The 21,324-nt window shown below is 46.2% G+C and overlaps 1 protein-coding gene across 4 annotated transcripts in view; it reads left to right on the top strand.

Moving 5' to 3' along the window:
* LOC102930551 (T-cell surface antigen CD2) overlaps positions 1-14,713 on the top strand; it is a 42,885-nt gene extending 28,172 nt beyond the window's left edge. For 2 of the 4 annotated variants that reach the window (XM_043538428.1, XM_037906530.2), the window contains exons 3-6: positions 2,802-3,056; positions 7,531-7,608; positions 9,929-10,048; positions 12,339-14,713. In XM_043538428.1, coding sequence (XP_043394363.1) covers positions 2,802-3,056; positions 7,531-7,608; positions 9,929-10,048; positions 12,339-12,547 — 662 coding nt within the window. In that variant the 3' untranslated portion in view covers positions 12,548-14,713. The remainder of the gene's footprint in view (positions 1-2,801; positions 3,057-7,530; positions 7,609-9,928; positions 10,049-12,338) is intronic. The other 2 variants (XM_007057561.4, XM_027820053.3) reach the window with 2 other exon arrangements.
* Positions 14,714-21,324: the final 6,611 nt, after the last annotated feature.

The raw sequence follows: 21,324 nt of genomic DNA, 5'->3' as shown, positions 1-21,324 counted from the left end.
TAGGGTCAAATAGCTAGCATAATTATTTTTAAAAGTAAAAGCTTAGCTTCTGGCATCATCCTGTGAATCTAGGAATCAGGAGCCTAGGAATCTGTCCATAGTGTCTAGAATGTTTCAAGACTGGATGTCTTTCTGAAATATATGCTCATGCTCGCTCAAACAGAATTTATTGGCTTGATGCGGAAATTACTGGGTGAAATTTTATGGCCTGTGTTATACAGGTCAGATTAGATGATCACTATGGTCCCTTCTGGTCCTAAAATCTATGAATACTGTTTATCCAGCCCTGAGCAATTGCTTAAGTGTTAGCAAGACAAGGGCCATACACTGTATCCAATAGATGGATTACAGTGTTTGCTCAGTAGTTAGTGTTATAGTTGAAGTGCAGTACTCTGGAAAATGACTGACTGACTGTAAACTGGCATTGAGGGTTTCCAGGCTTTTTGCAATGACTGACTGGATTTGCTCAGTGGAAAAGTAAAAAGTGGCTTCTCCTCCATCCCCCACCCCCCTTGCAACTGATGTGCCTGCAACTTCAACCTGAACTCAGAGTCAGGGTGGGCTCTTTCTGGCTCGTGTACCATTGCCAGTACTAGAGATTCTGCAAGGGGAGCTCCATTACCAATTCACTGTGCATAATAGGAAACAGAAACCAGCTTATTCATAGTTCCATTGCCTCCGTAGTGCTAAGACGCTTTCTAGTCCAGTCTATGTTCTTGTACGGCGCTCATCACTGTCGTATCTGAACACGTTCCAGCAGTGCGTTAAGCAACGGGATGAAGACCTGGGCTATCCACTTATACCATCATAGCTATGGCAGAAAGGGATGTATTTTATTTATTTATTTTTTTACTGACCTAGCTTTTCCAGTCTTTCTGGTGCCCAATGCTGAATGCAAAGTTGCAGATGCAGTCATGCCGGAGCTGCATAGAAGGAGACTATTGTCTCTTTGCTCTATGATGTAAAGCCTTCATCTTTTTAATCTTCCCCCCCTTGCCCCATACCTCGTGTGCCAACTCCTCCCTGCATAGCATAGCTTCTCTCCCATATTAACTGCAATGTGTGTTTGCTTATATTGGACTGATGGCCTCCTGTATGGAAGAGAGGAAGTACTGTGGTCTCCCTATGTGCCAACCAACCACCTTGGTGTCTGAGAGCCTGTGTAGCATCTGAGGTATTTGTGGGTGGAGATAGAGCAGCAGTTGATGGTTTGCTCTCCTTGGCTCTTCCCCCTGCTCTGAGCTCAGTTTTCCGCACACAGATCTAGGTGGGAGGTGTTACATCTTTGAGCAAGGTACTATAGCTACAGCTCTGGGTCCTCTCCCTGGTTGCTAATGAGCAGCCACCTCAGCTAATGCCAACTCTGTGCACTAGCTGGGGTGGCTGGAAACAGAGAGGGAGGTGGTCAGTGGCGCCTGCAAGTTGACTCCAGGCTCTGTATGGATGGAATAGAGTTCCAGTATCCATGGACCCCTGAGAGCAGAGTCGTTGGGAGAGTTTGCAGTCTCCCAAGTCTGCAGGATCCCCTAACTCCTCCTACCAGATGGGATGATGAAGCAAAAATTTTGCAGGGGGAAACTGGTAGTTTGCTCCTCCCTTCGGCCATGCCTGAGGGGGTTCTCCATGAACTAGAGCAGTGATATTCAGACCTCAGTGGTTCAGGAGCCAAATTAGCCATCAACATTACCCAAAAGAGCCACAGTAGTGTAAATTCATTGTTTCATTTACTGTGGTACTATTCATATTCAAACAGTATGATGGGAAACTTTGAGTGTGTGTGTGTGTGTGTGTGTGTGTGTGTGTATGTATGTGTATATATATATATAATATAGTATGTTTTATTCTCACAGCAAATACGGTAGTGCAAGTTGATAACTTAACTGGTTAATAACACAGTAAAAGCATCTTGATTGGTTAATAGTTAAACCACACAGTGTTTTAATATCACGCGCCGCAAAGAGCCACAGGAGACACATTAAAGAGCCATCTGTGGCTCCTGAGCCTCAGTCTAATGCGGCTATGTCGATACTGGCACTTACGCTAAAACTTTTGTGGCTCAAGGGTGTGAAATCCCCCCCCCCCCATCAATGGCAAACGTTTTAACAACAAAAAGCCCTGGTATGGACAGTGCTGCATCAGCTGGAGCTGCTCGGAAGCTACCACCTCCCATTGGGAGTGGTTTTATTTTGTCGCCAGGAGAACTCTCTCCTGGCCATAAAGAGCGGCTACACAACGCACCTTACAACAGCATGACTGCAGCGGCAGCCCTTGTAAGGTGTGCAGTGTAAACATAGTCTGAGCTAGAGTGATCTGGCCCATTGTGTTTCCAAACTGAATAGGACAAATGGACTGGGATTCTCTCTCTGTAAATAAACAATAAAATGTTATCTCAAGAAGAAACACTCTATAGATCTGAAAGGAGGGAACAGAGAGGAAAGTGACAATGAGTCATAAAGGTGTTAAACTTTTTTTATAAAAAAACAAGTATGCAGGCCAGTGTTGTGCTGGCCTTTTCTTTGTTGTTGCCACATCATATCCCCCCTCGGGTCTAATTTGCTGTTCGCTCTCCCCTTTATTTTTTCAGGCATTGCTACTTTCCCACTTTCTCTCTCACTGAATATCTGTGTTTCAGATTAATTTGCCCTGCATCCTTTCACAAAATCATTTTGTTATGTTCTGCTCATGCCTCTAAAATCCCTCCAGTTCCTTTGTATCATTCTGTGGATCTTGCCTGTTCTAATAATGAACTTTTTAAAATTAGAAATCTTCACAGTCTGATTGCCTCTTCTATTCTCTTTCAGAAATTGTCTCTAAACCAGAAATCAAATGGGTATGTTCACAAAATTCCATGAAGGTGACATGTGAGGTGAATCAGAGAAACGAACCTCTTTTTCATTTGTTTCGAAATAACAAAACACTGAATTACAAACCGCCAATAGATGCAAATGGCATATGGAAGATTGAATACAGCTCCAAAAGCAGTACTGCAAAGTTCCAATGTGAAGTAAAAAATCACGTTAGCAAGAAAACGGCTGATCAGGAAATCAAATGTTCAGGTACAAAGTCTATATTGCAAAAAGGTCTCCTAATCACAGCCCACAAACACTTACAAACGTACAGCTGTCTCCAGGGTGCTGATTCTAAAACCAGGGTCAGCACAATAAAATAACCGAGGGAATTGACATGCAGTAGGTGTTATGCAGTGCTACACAGCAGGAAGCAAAAAACAAAACCCTTTCTCCCCCCCTCCCAGCTGTTGTTCTTTATCATTTCTACAGCACCAACAGTATCCATTGCACTGCCCAGATCATTACAACGTCAGGGGTCATTTTAGTTGGGTAGAAGAAAATTACCCAAGTTGAAAATGGGTCAGGACATCCGTTAACACCCTACATTTCCCAAGAATGGGCCTGAGTCTCCTCTCTCTTAATCCATATTTCCACTGTAGACCTATGTGGCTTCATTGACGTCAGTGGGATTGCTCTTGATTTACACCAGTAGAAGGCTATGCCTACACTACAGGTGCTACAGTGGCATAGCTGAAGCGCTATGGCTGTGCCACTGTAGGGCAATGGTGTAGGTGTTTCCTACAGTGACGGAAGAGTTTTTCCATCACTGTCGTTAATCCACCTCTCCGAGAGGCAGCAGTGAGGTTGATAAAAGAATTCTTCCGTCGACATAGACGCGTCTACACTGGGGCTTAGGTCGACTTAGCTACGGTGCTCAAGGCACAACATATTTCCTGACCCCGAGCAACATATTTAGGTCAATCTCGTTTTTTAAAAGTTAGGCCGCCCCAGCAACATCGCTCAGAGGATTTAACCCCCACTCTAGACAGTGCTAGGGTGACGGAAGAGTTCTTCCATCAACCTAGCTACCCATGCCGATGGGAGAACTTTTCCCGTCAGCATAGGTAATGTCCACGCTGAAACGCTACTGCAGTGCTGCAGCTGTGCCGCTGTAGTGTGTCCGCTGTAGACGAGCCCCAAGTGACAGGAGAATTAGATGCAAGGAAATCTTGATCTTCTCCACCCTTGTATCTAGGAAGTCAGTGATGCCACACTGGTGGCTGCATTCTTTTGATAGAAAAGCTGGATGTCCTGATGGTGCTATTTAACATGTGCATATAAAGCATGGGCTTCCTTTGCAGTGAGCTTTTGGGAAATTAGCCACGTTTTAGGTGGCTTAAATGGGCAATCAAGTAGGTTAGGCCCCAGGTGTAGATTTTCCTAAAGGGAAAAGGGTTTACAAAACTTGCTCTTCAGAGAAACATTTTCATGAAACTTTGTTATACCAATAAAATAAAAACCAGCAAGATCTTATTAAAGAGGAAAAGGCAAAATACCACATTTATTGTGAATACAGAAAGAATCATAGTAAGCAGTTAGTTATAGCTATAACATTCCATTCAATCTCATATTTATTCACACATTCATTCATTCATTCTCTCACACACACACACACACACACACACACACACACACACACACACACACACACACACACACACACACACACACACACACACAGGTTCTGCAAGGTTGTTATCATAGTTACCAGCCTTAGAGTTGCTCATGCCAAGCCACTGTCCAGGTGGCCTGGACATGAGGAGGGAGCAGGGCCTTGTCAGATGCTCATCTGATGCTCCTGGAAGTTGGTTTGCAGAATCAGACCCCAAAGTTCTCACTTTCTAGAGTCCATTTTTATAGGAGTTTCTTCCTATGCCAGTCTATGGGAATTGCTTTATCATGCTGTTGCTGAATCAATCAGCAGATGGCACATTCCTGACGGCTCTATGCTGTCAGATGTTATCTTGCTCTTTGGTTCTCCCATTCTTGAGGCTGTTGGGTGGATTCCAGTCTGCCCTCCGGGGGTCCTCTAGTTATTTCCACTTGATGCCTTCTTCAGCTGATGGACACTGGATTCTTAGGCTGGCACCTCCCTGATCATTCAGTTATTATCCACACCAAGCATCCATCCACATACATCCTCTATCTCTATTTTAATCACAATTGTTAATACAACAAAAGGGCGGGGAGTCTCTGGGTGCTTTTCTGTTGTTACAGAGTATTGCTTTGAGTCTCTCTCTGTGTGAATTGCTTTGAGAACAGACTCTGTCTTAGAATGTACTAACGCAATTAGCAGCTTGCAAGTTTCACATGTAGAGGGAGAGAAACAGTACCAAAAACCAAGAGACCTCTTAATTAGTAATACCCTGGAATGTAAACTATGGGGAATCAAACTCATTTGTGATTTTAATACAGAACTTCTTTAATATGATCCAACAACTTTAGGGGGAAAAAAAGTAACTGGAAATTTTGTTGGTTTGTTTGAACTGAGACAGTGCCCTGCAGTGCTGGGGAGGCCAAACCCAGCCGCATTCGGCTAGTGTGCAGTCAGGGACACACGCCCCTGAAGCTGACCAGTCTTTTCTTTAATTGTCCAACTTGGGCAAAAGGCAAGAAGTCAACAAATGAAAAATTAATCGGATCTCCAAAACCCTTTCGCTTTTAATAATCTAAAGCGTCAATAGAAAAATTGTTAAAAACTCAGTTTCATTACCTATGTGTTGTTTTTAGTCTTTTAAAAGTAATATCTGAACAGCTTTGATGGCTTCCCACCTACGGCGAAGACCTGTGGCCTGTGTTATTCAGGAAGTCAGACTAGATGATCACAATGGTCCCTTCCGGCTTTATAGTCTATGGATCTCCATTTATACAATTAACTCTCACATGTTCCCTTTGACCTGTTAATCTGGGCATCTGGCACCTTCAGACACCAAGCAGTTTAACAGTAACATCAGTAAAATTGACAATCAGGTGGTAGAAACCTACATCCTTTTTACAATGGGAACAGTGCTGCAGGCTTTACCTCTGTAGTTTTGCCAGAATCACAGCAACAGAGCTGGGCATTTACAGCTAGTCCAAAAAAATCATATATTCTAAATTAGAGATCCCAAAGGTTAAATCATCACTATTTAATATCTGTTGACCAGTGACTCTGCACTACATGCTGTATGGTATACAGTTGAAGACACAGAGTCAAGTTCTCTACAGAATTAACTCCTTTGGCTTCAGCGAAGTTACCCAAGCAGAGAGTTTGGCCCATTGACTGTACCTCAGTGAGTTTATAATCTAGATCAGTGGTCCCCAGACTTTTCAGGGTCACGCCCCCCTTTACCCTGGACGCTGCAGTGAGAAGTGCCACTGAAAGCCTGCAAATAAATAAAACCAGTCAGCTTTCAAAGGGGGTGAGGAAAGGATCCTACAGTGTGGGGCTTACTGCAGTGAAAGGGTGATTGTCTGCCCCCTTCAGACCAGTGGCAGGGCCATGTTGGCCCACCCATTTAGCACCAGGCCCAGCCCGATCTGAGCATGAGAGGTGGCCCCTCTGCCAGCTGCTGGAGCGACGGAAGCGGTGAGAGGAGGCTGCTCCCAGGCACTTGTGGGAGAAAGGGCAGGAGGTGGCTTCTCCCCAGTCACAGTGGGCTCACTCTGGGATGGCCCTGGCGGACAGCGCTGGGAGGTTACTGAACCGGGGGGGAGTGTTGCTGTCAGCAGGAACCGGGGCAGGGGTACTGCCACAGCGGGTCCAGGCTCATCCACCTTCCTGGAGAGTGGGAGCTGAACGTTGGCGGGGAGACGTATGTGAGACGTGGCACGGAACTGTGGCGTTGGTACGAGACTCGCTACTCTGGCGCATGTTCTCTCAGCAGCAGCTGGGCGAGCTGCCTGAGGACAGCCAAGGCTACTTCTTCCACAACTGCAATGGTTTCCTCTCCTGCTACATCCTGGACTATATGCAGGACCTGCTGCTGCCCCAGCACTTTCCTGAGTGCAGCCACCTGCAGTGGGAGGCCAAGTACTTCCAGCTGCCCGAGATGGCACACCCTCTGGCACAGAGCCGGGGCAATTGGCTGGAGATGTGCACTGCACTGACCAGCCCCTGCCCCTCCTCAGTGATCTGGAGGGGGAGCCACTCCTAGCTGTACCGCCATCTCAGACAGCGTGATGGCAGCCTGAAACAGCCAGAGGAGTGTGAGTGCAGATATAAGACTCAAGAAGCAGTTCTCAAGGTAGCCAGGGATAACCCTGTTAAATTGACATGCAGGCATGGGGTGGGAGACCCAAAGATGGAGTCACCACAAGGCAGTGTAGAGTTGCTGTTTTTTACTGTCGCATTCATCTGTGTATATTAAATACTTGGAGCTTACTGCATGAAGTTCATTCTCCCATCACTCAGGGCCAGTCCTCACTGGGTGTAAATTGACATAATAATTAATACCTAGCACTTGTATCGGGCTTTTCATCCATAGATCTCACAGCACTTTACAGAGGAGGTCAGTGTCATTGACTTCAGTGGAGCAATGTTGATTTACATCAGCTGAGGATCTGGCCCTCGGTGTTCTTCGTTGTGACTTGGCTGCTGAACTCCATCTGTCAGATATCAGGGGCTGGGTATTTGGGGGTACTAAGTCTGTGTTATTTTTTTCAGTAGCATCAACAGCTAACAAAAGCATTTATCACACAGGTCTTGAAGAAATACATAGCACAGGTATCATATCACAAGGAAGTCCAAAACCCACACCACCGGTTTCTTCCTATGCAGGTTAGAAACATGGGGGATGTGGGTGTGGGGAAGGATCAGCTGTCCTCAGTTCAGGTCTCAGTTAATCCTTCTTCCCAGCCATGGGAGGCAGTGTGGCCTAGTTGACAGTGCACTGGACTAGGACTCTGTAGACTTGTGATCTGTTCCCAGCTCTGCCACTGGCCTGCTAGGGGGCCCTGGGCAAGTCACTTCTGCTCCCTGTGACTCAATTTTCCCATCAGTAAAATGGGGATAATGATACTGAGATCTATGGATGAAAAGCAATGTATAAGAGTTCAGTATTATTATTACTTGAATCTCTTGTTTTAATTGGGCTACTTACAGGTGCCACTTTGCAACTCAAATAATATTGATAATGATGATGGTAATTGTATAGGGTATATTTTTTTGGAAGATCACAAACCACTTCACAGACACTAAGAAATTAAGCCTTGCAGCACACCAGCCTGAAGTAAGTAAGTATTATTACATCCATTTTACAGGAGGAGAAGGGGAAGCCCTGGGATAATTAAAGACAGATTTCATGACATAAAACTCAAAGTATGTACACCTTTTTTCACACACGTGCACACTTTCGCATAACCCAGTCACCCCATTTTGTGAGCAAAACTTTGGATTTGCATGTTTAAATGGGGCTTTCTGATATCTATTTGTTATATGATCCAGTGCCCCGTATGCGCACACATTTGGGAGAGGTGTATGCAAACATAAACGTGTGCACACATTTTTGTATGTTTACAGACTTGAACCTCCTTTTCTGCAAATTCTATGCCAAGTATCTATCTTGACTATATGGCCAAGGAGGCTGGGGCCAGTAAGGAGGAGTCCTCTTCCCCAGGCAATAGACCAACTGTACAGCTGCTCAAGGGTGGATTCTCCAGCCTGATCCCCTTCCCTAACCTGGGGGTGGAGCGACTGTGGTGCATCTCTGGGGATGTAGTTTAACCTGGGAGCCCAGCCTACCGAGGAGCATTGAAGCATAAAACACCTGAACTACAATTCCCATGGAGCTCCGAGGTGCCATTTCTGAACAAAACTAGTTCACTTGTCAGCCAAAATATTTCCATTTATAGATTTTTTTGAAAAGTCATAATTTTCAGTGAGAAGAAAAAAAAATTTCAGACCAGCTCTATGTGGGAGCTACTCTACATTTGGGATTTGCGCATCAGTATAGGTGCGAAAATCTCCAACGCACACAGGCTGTAAGTGGTAAAGGTTTGTAATGTGCACTGGTTTGGTATTCAGTGGGGGTGCAAAGCAAATCTAAATGACACACTGAAGGGGTAGAAGAGGACTGTGTTTTACACCCTCCTCTTGGTTGCCTTTCCTGCTACCCACTTTTCTTTTGTCCACTGGACACAAGTTCTGAAGTCCTTATGCAGATACAACCATAGTCGACTTCAATGGGAGTTCTGCCCAAGGAAGGACTGAGTCAGGTTTTGATGCTCAGTATGTAAATGGCACTCATTTGCACACCCACTGAGGACAAAAATCGGTGCATATTACTGTACTTCACACTCATTTGTGGCCAACTTACCCCAATGAGCAACTTTACACTTGTGTTGAATTTAGCCCCTTTCAGCCCCCTCTTCACTATTGTTAATTATTGTGTAGCACTTGTTTTGAGTTCCAGCCAAGGAAGAGCAAGAAGAGCAAGCTCTGAAATACCACAAGACAAGCTTTTCTCACAGTATTTCCAGCCCAGTATTTCCAGCTCCTGAAAAAGTCTGTTTTTTGTCAGACTCTGAGCACTACTTTCGCCCAGTCAAAGCATTTTGAAAGTCCTTAAAAGGCCAGAAGGGCATTCAGATCTTTGTGTGTCAATCTAGAACAAGACTTTTGAGGTTTGACCATCACTAGGAGCAAGATGACACCTACTGTTTCTTAGGTAAAAGTCCTTGGCACTCCTGTGAATTCTGCCTCAAACTTTCCTTAGAACTCTCATCAAACAAAGCACATCATACACACATTTCTTAACTATGTTTCATGAAAGAATTCTGTTTCTCGCCAAGTTTTCTGTGACCATAAGCTAGTGGTTTAACCTTGTTTGTGCCTCAATTTCCCCCTCTGTAAAATGGGGATAATGATACTTAACATTATCTCAGAGGGGTGTTATGAGTCTTAATTTATTGTTTGTGAAAATGCTTTGAGATGCTGGGATGAAAGACGCTATAAAACTACAAGGTTCTCATATCATCATTGTTATCCATGTCATAAGCTTCACATGTGTACATCCTCTAGGTCACTGGGACCAAATTCCAGTCTTTGCCTTGGCATTTTCTTCTCTCCCTGTGATATCTCCTTCTTCTCTCTGAGCTAGGGATGCTGGACATTGTTCTCATTGGGAGCATTGCAGGAGGTGCAGTTGTCTTTGTCATCTTTTTGGCTCTGCTGATTTACTGTATCAGGAAGAAGAGAGCAGAAAGATATGAAGAACAGGGTAAGCACTTGAAATTTTCATGTTGCTGTATGACCACTTAAAATCACCTAGTTCTTTCCACAAACTGCTCAGAGATAGTGAGAGAGAAAGTACTGAGTTTTGTCACACTGAAATTCTACACTTCAATTGCCAGTTTTAATCTTGGTTTCTGATGGTTGTTTTTAACAAGACAGTGCTATTTTCAAGGACTATTATTTACCAGTGAGGGGAGAACAGACCGTCCAAAAGCTTGTCTCAGAGAAGCATCCATGATTATTTGAACATCCTTGATCTAGGATAAGCTTGAGAATCTCACCAAAACACTTTCTCATTAACTTTATATATATGTAAAGGCAACCAACATCACTAATTGCATTTGAAATGTAGTCATGCCTAGTGAATGATTTGGGGTGCCTCCATTTTTTTTTGGCTATACAGCCTGAGACACTGTAAAGAGACCAGATTTTCAGAAAGTATAGAGCATAAGAGAGAGGTTTTGTTATTATTTATTCATCCTCTAAAAACCAGGCCCTGTTAAAGTGCCTCAACTTGGGCATCTAAACATAGAAGTATGTAAAAATCACTAATCATTTTTGAAAATTTAGACTGAGTTTTAGTTTTGGTGGTCACAGAAAAAGAAGAAAAGGTATGTAATGAGAGAAATCCAATTCAAGAATACAACAGAAGTACTGGCTATAAATAATTGACAATGAAATCATAATTACAGGTAAATCACATAATTAGGATGAACAGGGTTTAACTAGGTCCTACATGCTCATGAGATGTTTTCATGGTGTGATTGGCTTGACCAGCAACAGGGAGGACCATAAATCTCCCAATTGGAATATATCCAGTCCGACTTTGCAGACCCAAGAGGTTTGGGCAGTTCAGCAATTGAACTTTTGGTTGCTCGTCTGAACCAAACCCAAATTCCAGACCTGCTTGTCTTCACTAGAAAACTAAGACATGTTAGCACATGTCCTTGAGGAGTCATGAACATAAGAACGGCCATACTGGGTCAGACCAATGGTGTATCTACCCCAGTATCCTGTCTTCCGATAGTGGTCAATGCCAGGTGCTTGTGAGGGAATGAACAGAATAGGCAGTCATCAAGTGATCCATCTCCTGTCGCCCACTTCCAGCTTCTGGCAAACAGTTTGTTTCAGTTACCATGTTTCATTAACTTTGTACCCTAGCAGTTAGTGTAGACAGGGACTGTTGTGTTTAACATCTTGCCAGCTGGTCATGGGTAACCTTACTGGAACCAAAGATTTACCCATGGTCCATTGACACAATGTTCAAATTGATTTGTCCCTGTCCTCACTGAGTGTTAAGGTGCATTTAACTCTGTGTTAGTTACCATCAAAGTAACCAGGTACTTTGGAATGGTTCAATAGAAGTTTAGGGTCAGTTCAGTATCTGAGCCAGTGGGTCACTCAGTCCCTAAATCAAACCATACATGGTCACTGGCCTTTCTAAAATGGCCAAAGACCATTAGTCTACTTCATCTATGTGAAGTACATTTTGTATGGGTAAAAGGTACAAGATTGATTGCTGTTGTGTGTGGAGTCCTCTATTTACCTGCAGAACAATTACAGCACAGACAGCGGCAGGGTAAACTTTTTTTATACTGCCCCCTACTAATGTGTCTCAACCCTGTCTTCAAGGGGATCACCTCCAAGGAAGAGAGAGGAGTTCAGTCTCCTTGGTATATTTCCTGCTTGCTGGTAAGCTGTTGTAGCTATCCAGCAGAGCAGGCTCACTGAGATAGGAGGGGATGGAACTGACTGAAATACCCTCTGAGAACCATGACCCCTACAAGCCAACAGACAGGCCATAGAGGTAGTCTGGGAGTAGATGGCAAATCCAGGTTTTATTATTTCATTGAAATAAACAGGGTCCCCAAAACCAGACCACTTAAACTATGCAAGCATTTGACTGCTTGCCAGCCTCCAAGCCTCCTTCCCTTGGTAGTAGCTGTTCACCCTAAATAACAATGCCACATTCCTTTTTGACTAATTTTTTTCTTATTGCCCTTCTGTTTTAGTTATCTGGATATTTTGGAAATAAAAAGGCACTAGCTTCTGTGTGATACCTCTGCTAACACTAACCCCCAGCGCAGAGAAAAGCTTTGACCCATTAGAGGAACAGGGCCCAGGGAAGATCTCAGCAGCTTCTTTAACTAAGACAGGCGCAGGCTACCCTGCAGACTCCTCCTGTAACCAGCCTGGGTTATCTTCTGCTTCTTTGTACTGGTGACGTGACTCATGCTGAAGCATTAACGAATTACTTGACGGTTTTCTAATTGCAGATGAGGAGATACCGATGAAAATTCGACAAGCGGGCGATGAATCGAAATATCGGGAGCTTCCTCAACCTCCAGTTCATGCTCCCCAGAAGCAGCCACGCCAGCAGCAGAGACTCCCTCCACAGTCTCAAACTCAGTACCAGGCAGGGCCCCCCCGACCCAGGCCACGCACTCAGCAGAAGTCTCCAAGCCACATGAAAGAGCGACCATGAGCATTTGTCCTGGAGGAACAGACCCTGTCCCATTACCTGCTCTAGTGGGACCCACCACAAAAATAACCTTGCAAATAGCCAGCAATCCCCCAGACTTTCATTGTGGGAGATCACTGCCTATACTTAATGGCTGATGAAAAGGCTCAACAATGGAAACGCGAGGTGATCACAGGTCATTAACCTTGGCCATTTTCTTCAAGTAACTCCATGCTAATGTGGGACATTTAGTCCTGAAATTTGCTTCCTTTTTGCTTCATTTGGTTGTACCTCTCCTTGCCATCTTCTGGTCAAATTATTATTATTTTTTTTTTTGGAAGACCCTAAGACTCTATTGAGATGATTTTCATCACGTCTCTCTTCCTATACCTGCACTCCCACCCAAACACCCCTCTAGTTGCTACAACCAGTCATTTGATCATATGGAGAGGAAAACAGGTGTGTTAATTGTCTGACACACTGGAGTGCTGGCAAGACACTGCAACTTTATTTCTTGGCCGTGACATGACCTGGTTCAGGGTTCCCAAGGCAGATATGCCTGTCACATGACAGGAGCCAGTATCCATTGGTGTGTGAGGTTCCTGTAGCACAGTAATACATACTACCAACCAAAGCCAAGCAGTCTAATTAATAACTACTTTCTCTGAACCTTGTTGGCTCTCTCATCCCATGGCCACTTTGTGCTCTCAGAAGAGGCCTGCTCAGCTACTATGGTTGGTGTGTCACCTGGAGCCAGTCACATGTACCTGAGAGGAAGAATTCACCCTCTCTCTTTTTCTACGATATTACTTGCTTTCAGGAAAATCTGGAAACGCTGCAGTGGTGTCTTCTGCTCCTCTCCCACAGCCCGTCCACACTGAGGGATTTAGGAGGCCTCACTTGCTCCATTTCTGTGAAGGAGTTAGTTTAGGTCTGATGCCACGTAATCCATCTGACCCACAGGAGTGCCCCAGTCACATGACCTGCGTCAGCATTCTGGAAGCAAATAGCCTTGTATTGACGCAGGTCAGGGGACCCAGCAGTTCCAGTAACTGCGAGGTGTATAACCGGGGTATTTACACATAACCATGAAGACCTCTTGCTTTGACAAAGGAGGACATGCTCGTCTGGACTGCAGTCAGCATCCCATGTCTCTGGGAGACAGGGTGTAGTGGGAAAGACATTCTTGCTTATTCATAGGTAACGCATGTGGGGGGCACACAGATTTCTGCTTGGACTGCTGGGAGGAGGGAGAGGGGCTTTGTCCTTCTGATGTGTCTGACCCCCGGCATGCTCGGCCCCTGTCCCTGGCAGCCGGGGAGCGAGCTGCCACCACCGACACCACCTCTCCAGCTGGGCTCTCTCTCCGGCAGCTGCCACACAGAGCAGTGACCTGCAAAGTGGCTCCATCCTGCTCCCCAGGGAGAGCGGCCAAATGTGCCTGGGGGGAGGTGCAGCAGGAGAAGGACAGAGCCCCACCCCAGCTAACTCTGGTGGGGCAGGGAGAGCATGGCGGCTGCAGGCTGGGCGCAGGGCCGGGGCTGGGGGGGTCGCTGGGCAGAGGAGACATGTGGGGCTGTCAGGTGTCCTCCCCTTTAGATTGTGGCCCCCCAGCGTCAGGAGGCATGAGTTGTCTGTGCCTCTAACCTTTGGCGAGTCTCATGACTTCTCTGATTCACAGGTAGATCAGCTGGGTCAGCAGAGGCCCCATGTTTCTATTTTATTCACTGTATTGTCTGGCTGGCTAAAGCTACCCCTCTGGTGTTAGTGACAGCACACGGAGCATGGGGCAGGGACGGAGAAGTGAGAGCCATTCTCAAGAGCACATTGGCTGGAGCCTGCCACTTGTGCCACATAAGGTAGATGAATGTAGGGTAGTTCTTTCAGGTCCTGCGTCTCCAATGTATTTCTGTGGCGTTAAAAGGTGTATCCTTATTTCTCTGCCCATTTATGGTCTGCCAGGTGCAGGGAAGAGACATGTGGGGAAGGAGGCCCCTGCATGTCCCGCCAAGGGGCCAGTTGTTGTACTTTGCTTTTTCCTCAGAAGCTGGCCTGTATGGCTCGAACACCTGGCCCAGCTTTATGCAGTGTGTGCTAATGGTTTGACTATTTTAATGTTTATTTTTTTAAAATGGCTTGTACTCCATTTTGTATATGAGATAGCAGCATAAATAAAGATTAGAGAGTGGATGATGGGGCTTTAGCTTGTGCTGCTCCTGGTGTTTGGCTATCTGGATTTCACTTACTTTTCAATAGGTGACAAAAGAAGATGTGTGATCCTCAGTGGCCACAGCACAGAATGACACTGTCACGCTCAACTCTGTGCTCCCTTGAGTATCCACGGCGAGCAGGGACAGCGTGGGGTACTCTTGTGCCCACCCCAGCTCCCCATTGTGGGCCCAGCCTGTGTCCTGAAGGGGCATGCTGTTCCTGTCCTGGAGCTCAAGAGGTTTAGCTATACCTATTCCTGTTCACCAGTGTAAGTGAAAGGTCCATGTTGCGTTCATTCTTGATCGCCATTTATACTGTGATGTCAGCGTGGGGAGCTCTTGCATGGGGAGAACTGGGCTACAAGGTGGGTGAAGGGTTCATTCTGTGCCCATCCCACATCTCCAGAATCAGTGACTCTGTGCCCATCCCTGATGCCTAGTGCAATTTTGGGGTCAAAATGACAAGTAGTTGTAGCATTTACTTTATGAGCATGTGTCAAGGTTCCTTCCCCACTCTGAACTCTAGGGTACAGATGTGGGGACCTGCATGAAAGACCCCCTAAGCTTATTCTTACCAGCTTAGGTTTAAAACTTTCCCAAGGTACAAACTTTGCCTTGTCCTTGAACCGTATGCTGCCACCACCAAGCATTTTAAACAAAGAACAGGGAAAGAGCCCACTTGGAGATGTCTTCCCCCAAAATATCCCGCAAGCCCTACATCCCCTTTCCTGGGGAAAGCTTGATAAGGATCCTCACCTATTTGTACAGGTGAACACAGACCCAAACCCTTGGATCTTAAGAACAATGAAAAATCAATCAGGTTGAATCTTAAAAGAAGAATTTTAATTAAAGAAAAGGTAAAAGAATCACCTCTGTAAAATCAGGATGGTAAATACCTTACAGGGTAATCAGATTCAAAACATAGAGAATCCCTCTGGGCAAAACCTTAAGTTACAAAAAGACACAAAAACAGGAATATACATTCCATCCAGCACAGCTTATTTTACCAGCCATTAAACAAAAGGAAATCTAATGCAGACAGACCAACCCTTTGTTCCCCGCCCTCCAGATTTGAAAGTATCTTGTCCCCTCATTGGTCATTTTGGGTCAGGTGCCAGCGAGGTTATCTTAGCTTCTTAACCCTTTACAGGTGAAAGGGTTTTGCCTCTGGCCAGGAGGGATTTTATAGCACTGTATACAGAAAGGTGGTTACCCTTCCCTTTATATTTATGACAGCATGTTATCCCTCAATATCCCCTCTCCTGTCACTTCTCTCTCAGGGCAATTGACAGAAAACAAAGATAATTGCAGGTGAGGTTTGATATGGCTCCAGGGGCTGGTGACGGCTGTCCACTGCCATGGGGGGAGACCCCACTAACATACTTACTGCCTGGGAAGACGGGACCTGGGAGTGCCATAGAAGTGCCCTGTGTGTGCTGTGCTCAACCATGAGGAAGAGCCTGCTTCAAGTCCAATCTGACTCTCTCGCTCCCTGGGTTGCATGATGCTAAGTGTGCAAGCAAAACCACCCCTGTGGCTCTCAGCGCTTGGCCATGCAGGAGAGCTAAGTCTGATGCCCAGTCCTGGTCTCTGTACGGGAGCTAGGAGTGCTGCTGGGTTTGGCCAACTATCCTAGCAGCAGTGAGTGCTTCATGCTGCCACGTGGGAGATCTGGGCTTGATTGCAATGTCTTCTCCTGAGCTGCCGGGTGAAGTACGTTTCCCAATTAAGTTCACCAGTTGTGATGCAGTTGGTTTTTCTAAACCAGCAGTCTGCGAGCCCTCTGTTCTCACCCCAGCCTCCGAGCGCTGCCTGTCACCAGCGGCAAAAGGCAGAGACCTGCGAACAGCTCACACTTGGCAGGAAGCACAGAACCACAGGCTGCATGCGCACCCGAGGTTTCCTGTAAATTGCTGCATGTCAAGTCATCTCGCCCCATGCCTAGAAACAGCCCTGGCCTGACACTCCTTGCTGAGAGGAAAATCCATACAGCTTCATGACACAGAGCACTAAAAATGGGGGCAAACAGGAGGGCCATCACTACCCTGGTGCCAGCATCGGGGTGTGATACGTCACCTGCAAAGGCGCTGTAGTGCAAGGCTGAATAAGGCCCAATGCACTGGACAGGGAGAGAGTGAAGTCACTGGTGGGGAGGATAAAGGGCTCCTCTGTTCCTCAATGTAATCTACTGAAGATGTTCAAAGAGTTTAACAGGTTTCTGCTATAGTGCCTTTCATTCCAAAACCTCACACTTGCTATGGGCTCCAGCCTGCTGGCCTCTGGACTAAGGTGAAACTCCAGTTGACTCCAATGGGATTTGTGCTCAAGTAAGGGCTAAGCAAGGAGTGCAGGATTTGGTCCTAGAGATATAAGACGGCATTGAAATGCAGCCACCTCTAGGTTGGTGAACAGAAAGCTACTGTCCTACAGTGCATTGCGTGGCAATGGTGGGAGGGGAAATTCTGGTCAAGGTGATCAGGGCAAATCCCACTCTTATGAAAAGTGCTTTGGCATCTATAACGTCTATGAAGAGCAGACAGGACATTGTTCTTTCAGGACCCATCTTAAATCTCTCTGTTCACTCCTGGGTATTTGAATATTCCTGAGTTCTATATTGAGTGTTACTCGTGTTTTAAAAATTAACTGAGCAGTTTGAAATGAACCCCTCAAAATGCCTGAGGAACTTTAGCTTTCAAAATACAAAGGCTATTTCAGATCTGAGTTATTGTTATGGCTGAAAGCCAGCCAAAGAGAAGAAAAAGTCCTCGCATCTGAGTAAAGTCCCTGGGGCCTTTCTTGGTTCCACTTTTGCTGCAGTGTCTTTAGGAGGCAACAAGACATGCTTCTCTATCAATGAGTCATTTGTTTGTTGAGGTTGTAGGTTTCACCATAGATGAGCCAGTGAACTGGGTCACCTAATTCATGTTGGATCATTGAGAAATCTGGCTAGCAGAGTCACTTTCCAGAGGGAAGCTGGGCTTTCTCGCTGAGAGCGGGAACTGCTGCATGCCTCGTTGTGGGCGTTACCCTTCCACCTACACCTCTTTGGGCCAGATGCTGAAGAACCTCACACACTCGCAGCATCTGCAGCTGAAATGCATCACGCCGCATGAATTGAATAGTCAAACAGCTTGAAAACCATCAAACTGTGGCTACGGACAGGCAAGTGACTCTGTGAAGTGACCTGGTGTATTTCCATCTAGTGGTTCTGGATTCCACGGCCTCACTTTGCAAGTCAAAAAAGAATGGGTCTGATTCTCCACTCAGCGACACCAATTGTATGTCACTGTAACTCCACTGACCTCAATGAACTCACACTGGCATAAAAAATACTTCTAACTGCCAGCAGTGCAATCTCGCTCTGGCATCCACACCACCAAGTGGTGCCCCGCCTGCCTTGGATGCTACCAGCACTAGCAAAGAGTCAGCAGTGAGAATCACCCTGGGGATTCTCCTGATAGTGTGGGAGGCAGAGGTACTCCATCTCAAAGCCCAAGCTACATAGACTCTAGGGCTGTGTGAAGTTTCTTGCTTTGGGTCAGTAAAGTCAGCCAATGTGACTGCAGGGAGCACATAAGCTGAGTAAGAAAGGGGCATTTTCACTGTGTCACTTTCTCATCACTGTCACACTTAAATGATTTGTTACATCTCTTAGGTTATGTCTATACTGCAATTGGAGGTGCATAACTGCAGCACGTGTAGACATACCCCAGCTAGCTAACCATTGTAGTGAAGCCACGGCAGCACGAGCTGTACAAGCCCACACAGGATGCTGAGTATGTACTTGAATACATAGCCCGTGCTGCAGCAGCTTCACTGTTGTTAGTTGAGTGAGTTAGTTCAAAGCTAACATGAGTGCGTCTATATGGTGCAGTCCCACCTCTGACTACAGTGCTGACATAAGTTCAGAGAGATTTCTTTTGTGACATACTGTATTTAGCAATTACCTAAGGAAGGAAGGAGCAAGCAATCAAATGCATCCGTGGGGTAGAATGTAACTGGCGTGGTGTTCTGAAACCTATTTTTCCCCTTTAGGGCCACCTTCCCAGACTTCCCTTGGGTTCAGCCCACTTACACAGGCCAGCAGGAACAGCTAAGATGGGATTTCTTCCTTTACGGTGGCAGCCTATCCCTGTAGTCCAGCAAACTAGGTATGCATGACCCTCAATGTTCCCATGGGATCCCCTTAGCTGGGCCAAGTACCCATGACTGGTCCCCACTTCCTCATTGGGGTCTCTGAATTCTCCAGGCAGAGTGCTTGAAAAGAAGGCAAATTTACCCTCAGAGCATCCAGAGGACAGCTGGGATCAAGGTGCCCCAGTCTGACTCTGAGTGCCATTGTCCCAGCTCATCCAGCACACCAAAGAAGTTGGCCTTGCCAGAATTCTGTCGAAAAGAGTCAGGAAGTAGTCAGCAGCCACTAGCTCTTAGCCACTCCTGTCCCCCTCTGAATTCTCCTTGGTCTGGCCTGAGGACTCCTCTCTGTGAAAGGCAGTAGCTGTGAAAAAAAATAAAGCCAAGAGGCAGAGAAGACCCTGACCATCTGCCACTGATTCCCTCAGTAGGGCAAAGGCCAAGAACCAAATGCCTGGATCAAAGAAAACTCAAAAATCCAAATGCAGGCACCAGAATATCCTCCAAGACCTCGTCCTTAGGGGGGAGGAGTGGTTATTAGACTTGGAACAGGAGAGAAATGAGGAAGAATAGCTTAGAAAAGCTCTCCCAAGCAGATTACCGTAAGGCACTACTGTAGGGAGTTATGGCTCCCTTGGTCTCCAGCCAGAATCCTTGAGTGAGAAGGAACAAGAAGAAGGAAATAAGGAGAGGCAAAGCACTAGGCACTACCTCTCCTCAGGTTCGACGCTGGAGCCCTGTATCCTACTGCACTCAGTGCCACAAGGGGTTACTAGAGCACAGTGTGAGAGCTCTGCAAAGCAGAACAAGCCACCATCCCTGCAAGTGTTACACTCTGAACAGAAGGGACCGCTGAGAGGAATGTGCAGGCACAGAAACACTCACTTGAGAAGCTGAGCAGAGCTTCAGTGTGCAGTAAGACTGAAACAGTTACTCTCCCTGGTGCCTCCTTAACTCCTTTGGACTGGCCTCCCCTTTTCGGTGCACAGCTCCTCTGAACTTCAATTTACCCTGAACATCCTTTGGAGTGAGGTTCACTGACTGTCCAACAGTTTGTCCAAAGGGGGGAAGTCCCCCTATCATATGGAAAAATGTCCCGATCTCCCCACACTAGTCCCCATGTCTCATGGTCTCTTTTTAATTCCTGGGTTACCTTTCCTGTTCCCACCCACTCTCTTGCTTGCCAGAGCGGCACTGCAGGACTGTCAGAGAACGACACTGAAAAGCACCCCCAGTGGTCCTCTTTGGAGCTACACTTCCCAGTTTAACTTTCCCTTCAAACAAAACTCTGTCTAACGTTGTTTTAATCGTGCCTCAAGGGTAGGAACATCCCTTCCCTCCACCTAAGTGAATACCAGGACCGAAACCAGGGCCTCAGGGCCCTACACAAACAAATCCGACCATGGGTGGGGATTTCTAAAGCACAAGTCCCACTGACAGTGCCCACCTAGGTGCTTTAGAAAATCCACCCCCCATCCCTTTGTTGAACGTAGATACCAGAGTATCAGCTTTTGTCAAAGATGCAGTCAGCCATACCTAAGGGTATTGAAGCTGAGAGGAGGGGTGTGTATTTTTGTACAGAGGAAGGATGGGCCAGTGATTAGGGCACTAGTCTGGGCTGTGTGGAATTTGGGTTCAATTATGCTCTGCTACAGACTTCCTGCGGGACCCTGAGCAAGTCCGTTAGTCGCTCTAGACTTCAGCTCCACCTGCGTAACATGCACTGATAACAGCACTGCCCTACCTCACATGGGTGCTGTGAAGGTAAATACCTTCAAGATTATGAGGTGCTCAGATACTGTGGTAATGGGGCCCAGATAAGTACCCACAATAGACAGTCATCTTAGCCCCTGAATGCAGTGAAAATAAAGGGCTAGCTGATGAAAGTCGGTATGGCTCTATTGACTTCAGTGGAGAACTACAAATGAATTACATCAGCTGAGGATCTGCTCTAATGTCTTGGAAGCTCTTTGTGTCTCCTCTGCCTAGTTTCTTCTTTTCTACACACTCCTGTGGTACATGTGTGCACCTCCCTGCCCTGCCCTGCCCAGCCCAGCCCACTTCTATGACCATCTCAGCCCTTCTCTTTTCTTTCAAGTTCTCTTTCATCAACCAATACCTGAGCCCTTGTTAGCATTAAGTGTGATCTGTGTGGGTAAAGGCTCTTAGCACCTCACAGCTCTGCAGGCCTGTTCTCACTTCCCCTGTTACATGAATCACTGATAAGCCAACGGTTTGAGTATGAGGTTCAAATTGCCAAGAGGGGACAGGAGAGTGAGAAACTGGGTCAGGAAAGTGTCTCAGGGTTTCTGTCTGCTCATTCATCAGCTGTACCAAGCCTATCATCTCTGGTTTTGCTTTTGCATCTCTGGTTCTGGGTGCTGTTGTTAAGGCCTCAGCCTTTCTTGCCTTTATCTGAAATGCATTGTTGTTCAAGATGGCAGGAAGAGATAAGAA

Source organism: Chelonia mydas, chromosome 1 (assembly GCF_015237465.2).
Source record: "Chelonia mydas isolate rCheMyd1 chromosome 1, rCheMyd1.pri.v2, whole genome shotgun sequence".
Taxonomy (NCBI): domain Eukaryota; kingdom Metazoa; phylum Chordata; order Testudines; family Cheloniidae; genus Chelonia; species Chelonia mydas.
Note: the sequence above shows the minus strand (reverse complement) of the source record. Positions and strands in the feature narration are given on the sequence as shown.